The sequence below is a fragment of the Oncorhynchus nerka genome, unplaced genomic scaffold (genome assembly GCF_034236695.1).
Source record: "Oncorhynchus nerka isolate Pitt River unplaced genomic scaffold, Oner_Uvic_2.0 unplaced_scaffold_2024, whole genome shotgun sequence".
Classification (NCBI taxonomy): Eukaryota; Metazoa; Chordata; class Actinopteri; order Salmoniformes; family Salmonidae; genus Oncorhynchus; species Oncorhynchus nerka.
In genome coordinates, this window is record NW_027039302.1 from 44,704 (window position 1) to 55,395 (window position 10,692).

The 10,692-nt window shown below is 43.1% G+C and overlaps 1 protein-coding gene across 1 annotated transcript in view; it reads left to right on the forward strand.

Annotated features, from left to right (window-relative positions):
• LOC115125100 (glutamate receptor ionotropic, NMDA 2B-like) overlaps window positions 1-8,552 on the forward strand; it is a gene marked incomplete at its 3' end in the record, with an annotated part of 32,851 nt that extends 24,299 nt beyond the window's left edge. Inside the window, exon 8 of the mRNA XM_065014849.1 lies at window positions 8,314-8,552. Coding sequence (XP_064870921.1) covers window positions 8,314-8,552 — 239 coding nt within the window. The remainder of the gene's footprint in view (window positions 1-8,313) is intronic.
• Between the last annotated feature and the right edge of the window lie 2,140 nt (window positions 8,553-10,692).

Below are 10,692 nucleotides of genomic sequence, written 5' to 3' on the forward strand. Positions count from 1 at the left end.
GTATCCCTCTCTACTGTATCCCTCTCTACTGTATCCCTCTTTACGCTATCCCTCTTCACTGCATCCCTCTACTGTATCCCTCTCTACGGTATCCCTCTCTACTGTATCCCTCTCTACTGTATCCCTCTCTACTGTATCCCTCTCTACTGTATCCCTCTTTATTATATCCCTCTCTACTGTATCCCTCTCTACTGTATCCCTCTTTATTGTATCCCCCTCTAATGTATCCCTATTCAATCCATTCCTCTCTACTGTATCCCTCTTCACTGCATCCCTCTACTGTATCCCTCTCTACTGTATCCCTCTCTACTGTATCCCTCTTTACTCTATCCCTCTTCACTGCAACACCCCACTGTATCCCTCTCTACTGTATCCCTCTCTACTGTATTCCTCTCTACTGTATCCCTCTCTACTGTATCCCTCTCTACTGTATCCCTCTCTACTATATCCCTCTTCACTGTATCCCTCTCTACTGTATCCCTCTTTATTGTATCCCTCTCTACTGTATCCCTCTCTACTGTATCCCTCTCTACTGTATCCCTCTTTATTGTATCCCTCTCTACTGTATCCCTCTTTATTGTATCGCTCTCTATTGTATCCCTCTCTACTGTAACCCTCTCTACTGTAACCCTCTCTACTGTATCCCTCTCTACTGTATCCCTCTCTACTGTATCCCTCTTTATTGTATCCCTCTTTATTGTATCCCTCTCTACTGTATCCCTCTCTACTGTATCCCTATTCAATTCATTCCTCTCTACTGTATCCCTCTTCACTGCATCCCTCTACTGTATCCCTCTCTACTGTATCCCTCTCTACCGTATCCCTCTCTACTGTATCCCTCTTTATTGGATCCCTCTCTACCGTATCCCTCTCTACAGTATCCCTCTTCACTGTATCCCTCTCCCTGTATCCCTCTTCACTGTATCCCTCTCTACTGTATCCCTCTCTACTGTATCCCTCTCTCCTGTATCCCTCTTCACTGTATCCCTCTCTACTGTATCCCTCTCTACTGTATCCCTCTTCCCTGTATCCCTCTTCACTGTATCCCTCTCCACTGTATCCCTCTCTACTGTATCCCTCTCTACTGTATCCCTCTCCACTGTATCCCTCTCCACTGTATCCCTCTCTACTATATCCCTCTCTACTGTATCCCTCTTCCCTGTATCCCTCTTCACTGTATCCCTCTCCACTGTATCCCTCTCTACTGTATCCCTCTCTACTGTATCCCTCTTCACTGTATCCCTCTACCCTGTATCCCTCTTCACTGTATCCCTCTCTACTGTATCCCTCTCTACTGTATCCTTCTCCCCTGTATCCCTCTCTACTGTATCCCTCGACTGTATCCCTCTCTACTGTATCCCTCTTCCCTGTATCCCTCTTCACTGTATCCCTCTCCACTGTATCCCTCTCTACAGTATCCCCCTTCATTGTATTATCCCTCTACACTGTTTCCCTCCTCACTGTGTCCCTCCTCACTGTGTCCCCCCACTGTATCCCTCAGCACTCATGCCTTATACTATTCAAATACCTCACCTTTCCTTTCAGCACCTAGCTATATTCTCTTTCCATCTTCTCCTAACCTAACTCGATATAAACTGAACCAACCTAACCCGTCCTCACTGTAGATCCCCTCTAACTCCTAACCTACAACCGTATCATAACCTAACCCCTCCATATATCCCCTCACCCTAACCTTATTATAAACTAACCCCTCCATATACCCCCTCACCCTAACCTTATTATAAACTAACCCCTCCATATACCCCCTCACCCTAACCTTATTATAAACTAACCCCTCCATATACCCCCTCACCCTAACCTTATTATAAACTAACTCCTCCATATACCCCCTCACCCTAACCTTATTATAAACTAACCCATCCATATACCCCCTCACCCTAACCTTATTATAAACTAACCCTCCATATATCCCTCACCCTAACCTTATTATAAACTAACTCCTCCATATATCCCCTCACCCCTAACCTTATTATAAACTAACTCCTCCATATACCCCTCACCCTAACCTTATTATAAACTAACCCCTCCATATACCCCCTCACCCTAACCTTATTATAAACTAACTCCTCCATCTACCCCTCACCCTAACCTTATTATAAACTAACTGCTCCAACTACCCCCTCACCCTAACCTTATTATAAACTAACCCCTCCATATACCCTCTCACCCCTAACCTTATTATAAACTAACCCTCCATATACCCCCTCACCCTAACCTTATTATAAACTAACCCCTCCATATACCCCTCACCCTAACCTTATTATAAACTAACCCTCCATATACCCCCTCACCCTAACCTTATTATAAACTAACTCCTCCATCTACCCCCTCACCCTAACCTTATTATAAACTAACTGCTCCAACTACCCCTCACCCTAACCTTATTATAAACTAACCCCTCCATATACCCTCTCACCCTAACCTTATTATAAACTAACTCCTCCATATACCCCTCACCCTAACCTTATTATAAACTAACCCCTCCATATACCCCCTCACCCTAACCTTATTATAAACTAACTCCTCCATATACCCCCTCACCCCTAACCTTATTATAAACTAACCCCTCCATTAACCCCTTCATCCTAACCTTATTATAAACTAACCCCTCCATATACCCCTCACCCTAACCTTATTATAAACTAACTCCTCCATATACCCCCTCACCCTGACCTTATTATAAACTAACCCTCCATTAACCCCTTCATCCTAACCTTATTATAAACTAACCCCTCCATATACCCCTCACCCTAACCTTATTATAAACTAACCCCTCCATATATCCCCTCACCCTAACCTTATTATAAACTAACTCCTCCATATACCCCTCACCCTACCCTTATTATAAACTAACCCCTCCATATATCCCCTCACCCTAACCTTATTATAAACTAACTCCTCCATATACCCCCTCACCCTAACCTTATTATAAACTAACCCCTCCATATACCCCCTCACCCTAACCTTATTATAAACTAACTCCTCCATATACCCCCTCACCCCTACCCTTATTATAAACTAACCCCTCCATATATCCCCTCACCCTAACCTTATTATAAACTAACCCCTCCATATACCCCTCACCCTAACCTTATTATAAACTAACCCCTCCATATACCCCCTCACCCTAACCTTATTATAAACTAACCCATCCATATACCCCCTCACCCTAACCTTATTATAAACTAACCCATCCATATACCCCTCACCCTAACCTTATTATAAACTAACTCCTCCATATACCCCCTCACCCTAACCTTATTATAAACTAACCCCTCCATATACCCCCTCACCCTAACCTTATTATAAACTAACCCATCCATATACCCCTCACCCTACCCTTATTATAAACTAACCCCTCCATATATCCCCTCACCCTAACCTTATTATAAACTAACCCCTCCATATACCCCCTCACCCTAACCTTATTATAAACTAACCCCTCCATATACCCCCTCACCCCTAACCTTATTATAAACTAACCCATCCATATACCCCCTCACCCTAACCTTATTATAAACTAACCCCTCCATATACCCCCTCACCCTAACCTTATTATAAACTAACTCCTCCATATACCCCCTCACCCCTAACCTTATTATAAACTAACCCCGCCGTATACCCCCTCACCCTGACCTTATTATAAACTAACCCCTCCATTAACCCCTTCATCCTAACCTTATTATAAACTAACCCTCCATATACCCCCACCCTAACCTTATTATAAACTAACCCCTCCATATATCCCCTCACCCTAACCTTATTATAAACTAACTCCTCCATATACCCCCTCACCCTACCCTTATTATAAACTAACCCCTCCATATATCCCTCACCCTAACCTTATTATAAACTAACTCCTCCATATACCCCCTCACCCTAACCTTATTATAAACTAACCCTCCATATACCCCCTCACCCTAACCTTATTATAAACTAACTCCTCCATATACCCCTCACCCTACCCTTATTATAAACTAACCCCTCCATATATCCCCTCACCCTAACCTTATTATAAACTAACCCCTCCATATACCCCCTCACCCTAACCTTATTATAAACTAACCCTCCATATACCCCCTCACCCTAACCTTATTATAAACTAACCCATCCATATACCCCCTCACCCTAACCTTATTATAAACTAACCCATCCATATACCCCTCACCCTAACCTTATTATAAACTAACTCCTCCATATACCCCCTCACCCTAACCTTATTATAAACTAACCCCTCCATATACCCCCTCACCCTAACCTTATTATAAACTAACCCATCCATATACCCCCTCACCCTACCCTTATTATAAACTAACCCCTCCATATATCCCCTCACCCTAACCTTATTATAAACTAACCCCTCCATATACCCCCTCACCCTAACCTTATTATAAACTAACCCTCCATATACCCCCTCACCCCTAACCTTATTATAAACTAACCCATCCATATACCCCCTCACCCTAACCTTATTATAAACTAACCCCTCCATATACCCCCTCACCCTAACCTTATTATAAACTAACTCCTCCATATACCCCCTCACCCCTAACCTTATTATAAACTAACCCCTCCGTATACCCCCTCACCCTGACCTTATTATAAACTAACCCTCCATTAACCCTTCATCCTAACCTTATTATAAACTAACCCTCCATATACCCCTCACCCTAACCTTATTATAAACTAACCCCTCCATATATCCCCTCACCCTAACCTTATTATAAACTAACTCCTCCATATACCCCTCACCCTACCCTTATTATAAACTAACCCTCCATATATCCCCTCACCCTAACCTTATTATAAACTAACTCCTCCATATACCCCCTCACCCTAACCTTATTATAAACTAACCCTCCATATACCCCCTCACCCTAACCTTATTATAAACTAACCCCTCCATATACCCCCTCACCCTAACCTTATTATAAACTAACCCATCCATATACCCCCTCACCCTAACCTTATTATAAACTAACCCATCCATATACCCCTCACCCTAACCTTATTATAAACTAACTCCTCCATATACCCCCTCACCCTAACCTTATTATAAACTAACCCTCCATATACCCCCTCACCCTAACCTTATTATAAACTAACCCATCCATATACCCCCTCACCCTACCCTTATTATAAACTAACCCCTCCATATATCCCCTCACCCTAACCTTATTATAAACTAACCCCTCCATATACCCCCTCACCCTAACCTTATTATAAACTAACCCCTCCATATACCCCCACCCTAACCTTATTATAAACTAACCCATCCATATACCCCCTCACCCTAACCTTATTATAAACTAACCCATCCATATACCCCCTCACCCTAACCTTATTATAAACTAACTCCTCCATATACCCCCTCACCCTAACCTTATTATAAACTAACTCCTCCATATACCCCCTCACCCTAACCTTATTATAAACTAACTCCTCCATATACCCCTCACCCCTAACCTTATTATAAACTAACCCCTCCATATACCCCCTCACCCTAACCTTATTATAAACTAACTCCTCCATATATCCCCTCACCCTAACCTTATTATAAACTAACCCCTCCATATACCCCCTCACCCCTAACCTTATTATAAACTAACCCATCCATATACCCCCTCACCCTAACCTTATTATAAACTAACTCCTCCATATACCCCCTCACCCTAACCTTATTATAAACTAACTCCTCCATATACCCCTCACCCTAACCTTATTATAAACTAACTCCTCCATATACCCCTCACCCTAACCTTATTATAAACTAACTCCTCCATATACCCCCTCACCCCTAACCTTATTATAAACTAACCCCGCCTTTATACCCCTCACCCTGACCTTATTATAAACTAACCCCTCCATTAACCCCTTCATCCTAACCTTATTATAAACTAACCCCTCCATATACCCCCTCACCCTAACCTTATTATAAACTAACCCCTCCATATATCCCCTCACCCTAACCTTATTATAAACTAACTCCTCCATATACCCCCTCACCCTACCCTTATTATAAACTAACCCTCCATATATCCCCTCACCCTAACCTTATTATAAACTAACTCCTCCATATACCCCCTCACCCTAACCTTATTATAAACTAACCCCTCCATATACCCCCTCACCCTAACCTTATTATAAACTAACCCCTCCATATACCCCCTCACCCTAACCTTATTATAAACTAACTCCTCCATATACCCCTCACCCCTAACCTTATTATAAACTAACCCCGCCTTATACCCCTCACCCTGACCTTATTATAAACTAACCCTCCATTAACCCCTTCATCCTAACCTCATTATAAACTAACCCCTCCATATACCCCCTCACCCTAACCTTATTATAAACTAACCCCTCCATATATCCCCTCACCCTAACCTTATTATAAACTAACTCCTCCATATATCCCCTCACCCTACCCTTATTATAAACTAACCCCTCCATATATCCCTCACCCTAACCTTATTATAAACTAACCCCTCCATATACCCCCTCACCCTAACCTTATTATAAACTAACCCCTCCATATACCCCCTCACCCTAACCTTATTATAAACTAACCCATCCATATACCCCCTCACCCTAACCTTATTATAAACTAACCCATCCATATACCCCCTCACCCTAACCTTATTATAAACTAACTCCTCCATATACCCCTCACCCTAACCTTATTATAAACTAACCCCTCCATATACCCCCTCACCCTAACCTTATTATAAACTAACCCATCCATATACCCCCTCACCCTACCCTTATTATAAACTAACCCCTCCATATATCCCCTCACCCTAACCTTATTATAAACTAACCCCTCCATATACCCCTCACCCTAACCTTATTATAAACTAACCCCTCCATATACCCCCTCACCCTAACCTTATTATAAACTAACCCATCCATATACCCCCTCACCCTAACCTTATTATAAACTAACCCATCCATATACCCCCTCACCCTAACCTTATTATAAACTAACTCCTCCATATACCCCCTCACCCCTAACCTTATTATAAACTAACCCATCCATATACCCCCTCACCCTAACCTTATTATAAACTAACTCCTCCATATACCCCCTCACCCCTAACCTTATTATAAACTAACCCTCCATATACCCCCTCACCCTAACCTTATTATAAACTAACTCCTCCATCTACCCCCTCACCCTGACCTTATTATAAACTAACCCCTCCATATATCCTCACCCTAACCTTATTATAAACTAACTCCTCCATATATCCCCTCACCCTAACCTTATTATAAACTAACCCCTCCATATACCCCTCACCCCTAACCTTATTATAAACTAACCCATCCATATACCCCCTCACCCTAACCTTATTATAAACTAACTCCTCCATATACCCCCTCACCCTAACCTTATTATAAACTAACTCCTCCATATACCCCTCACCCTAACCTTATTATAAACTAACTCCTCCATATACCCCCTCACCCTAACCTTATTATAAACTAACTCCTCCATATACCCCCTCACCCTAACCTTATTATAAACTAACTCCTCCATATACCCCCTCACCCTGACCTTATTATAAACTAACTCCTCCATATACCCCCTCACCCTAACCTTATTATAAACTAACTCCTCCATATACCCCCTCACCCTAACCTTATTATAAACTAACTCCTCCATATACCCCCTCACCCTGACCTTATTATAAACTAACCCTCCATATATCCCCTCACCCTAACCTTATTATAAACTAACCCATCCATATACCCCCTCACCCTAACCTTATTATAAACTAACCCCTCCATATACACCTCACCCTAACCTTATTATAAACTAACCCATCCATATACCCCCTCACCCTAACCTTATTATAAACTAACTCCTCCATATACCCCCTCACCCTAACCTTATTATAAACTAACTCCTCCATATACCCCTCACCCTAACCTTATTATAAACTAACCCCTCCATATACCCCCTCACCCTAACCTTATTATAAACTAACTCCTCCATATACCCCTCACCCCTAACCTTATTATAAACTAACCCCTCCATATACCCCCTCACCCTGACCTTATTATAAACTAACCCCTCCATATACCCCTCACCCTACCCTTATTATAAACTAACTCCTCCATATACCCCCTCACCCTGACCTTATTATAAACTAACCCCTCCATATACCCCTCACCCTAACCTTATCATAACCTAACCCCTCTATATACCCCTCTCCCCTAACCGTATCATAACCTAACCCCTCCTGCTAACCCCTCCTAACCCCCTCTATCGCCTGCTTGTCCCCCCAGGAGAGATGGAGGAGCTGGAGGCTCTGTGGCTGACGGGGATCTGCCACAACGAGAAGAACGAGGTGATGAGCAGCCAGCTGGACGTGGACAACATGGCAGGTGTCTTCTACATGCTGGGGGCGGCCATGGCTCTGTCGCTCATCACCTTCATTGCCGAGCATGCCTTCTACTGGCAACTGCGCTTCTGCTTCATGGGCTACTGCACCGGCAAGCCAGGCTTTACCTTCTCCATCAGCAGGGTGAGTTATTGGCTGGATTGGTACTTCCTGGTCAGGTTGCTAACACTCTGTACTTATGCCATGTTCACATCATGTCGGAAACTTGGGACTTCCGAGTTCAAATTAACGTAAGTTATTTGCGTAGGGTTTAATATTTGTTTATTCTGATACTTCCCAAGTGAGAAACTTGAGTATAATCTTTCTACAACGAATAAGCTGACATGATGTGAACCCGGCATAATAAAACCTATACTAATAAGCTAATGATACTTTGTTAACTGTGATAGAGACATAGTAATAAGTAATGACACTGCATGATACCCTTTGAGCAAGGATAACAAAACGGGTATAACTACTGATGTTGTGAATGCTAATCGAATTCAGGCTAATCCGTGCTAACGGTGCAAAACGGGTATAACTACTGATGTTGTGAACGCTAATCGAATTCAGGCTAATCCGTGCTAACGGTGCAAAACGGGTATAACTACTGATGTTGTGAACGCTAATCGAATTCAGGCTAATCCGTGCTAACGGTGCAAAACGGGTATAACTACTGATGTTGTGAACGCTAATCGAATTCAGGCTAATCCGTGCTAACGGTGCTAGTAAAACTAACATAACAATCATCGCCAATGGGCCTTTTGAAAGCCCTTTTAATATATAACACTAACGCTAAGGCTCTTACAGTTAGTTACATGCCCACTGATTCCAGTTGTATAGAAGGGTAAAAAACAAAGCCTTATCACGGTGTTGTTGCGTCTTTAAATGGGGACTGCTCCGAGGGCTGTTTATGCGGGTCATTTACCATGGCAGTTGTCATGGCAGTTATTATTGTAAGTCAGAGAGCTTGTTTACGCATGAAAAACAATTGCTTGAGGAACAATCACATTTGCATAATGTTACCTTTTAAGAGAGGGGGGAATGTTTTTGTTGTTGCACGCTCATTGAACTCAATTATCATTCATTTGAGAAACAGACGCAAATGTTTACCTGCCTGAACTTCTTAAGAAAGGTTTTTCTTATATCCTTTTGAGCATTTTGAAAAAGCAGTTTTCTCTACTGTATCCTTCCTCTTTTGGGAGCTCGACAATAGTTACACTGTAATACAGCAATAATGGTTTTATGCAAAGTACATGCAATAGTTTATATGTAGGGAGAGCTTCGATAGAATACAAATTCAGTATTTATTGGTTCAAGCGTACAGGTGTTGATGTTTTTTTGGCAGTTGCATTACAGAATTCATTTTCACCCTCTACACTATTACAGACTACCCCTCGTCTAATTATTGTCGCCTGCAAGAGATATTAGTCGATAACAGATTTCTATGCCTGGTTTAGTGCTCCAGTTGTGGAGGGAGGGTGGGAGGAAGTATAGCGCTCAACCAATCTGCACACATACAGGGAGAGAGGGAGGAAGTATAGCGCTCAACCAATCTACACACATACAGGGAGGGAGGGAGGAAGTATAGCGCTCAACCAATCTGCACACATACAGGGAGGGAGGGAGGAAGTATAGCGCTCAACCAATCTGCACACATACAGGGAGAGAGGGAGGAAGTATAGCGCTCAACCAATCTACACACATACAGGGAGGGAGGGAGGAAGTATAGCGCTCAACCAATCTGCACACATACAGGGAGGGAGGGAGGAAGTATAGCGCTCAACCAATCTGCACACATACAGGGACAGAGGGAGGAAGTATAGCGCTCAACCAATCTGCACACATACAGGGAGAGAGGGAGGGAGGAAGTATAGCGCTCAACCAATCTGCACACATACAGGGAGGGAGGAAGTATAGCGCTCAACCAATCTGCACACATACAGGGAGGGAGGGAGGAAGTATAGCGCTCAACCAATCTGCACACATACAGGGAGGGAGGGAGGAAGTATAGCGCTCAACCAATCTGCACACACACAGGGAGAGAGGGAGGAAGTATAACCAATCTGCGCTCAACCAATCTGCACACATACAGGGAGAGAGGGGAGGGAGGAAGTATAGCGCTCAACCAATCTGCACACATACAGGGAGGGAGGGAGGAAGTATAGCGCTCAACCAATCTGCACACATACAGGGAGGGAGGGAGGAAGTATAGCGCTCAACCAATCTGCACACATACAGGGAGGGAGGGAGGAAGTATAGCGCTCAACCAATCTGCACACAT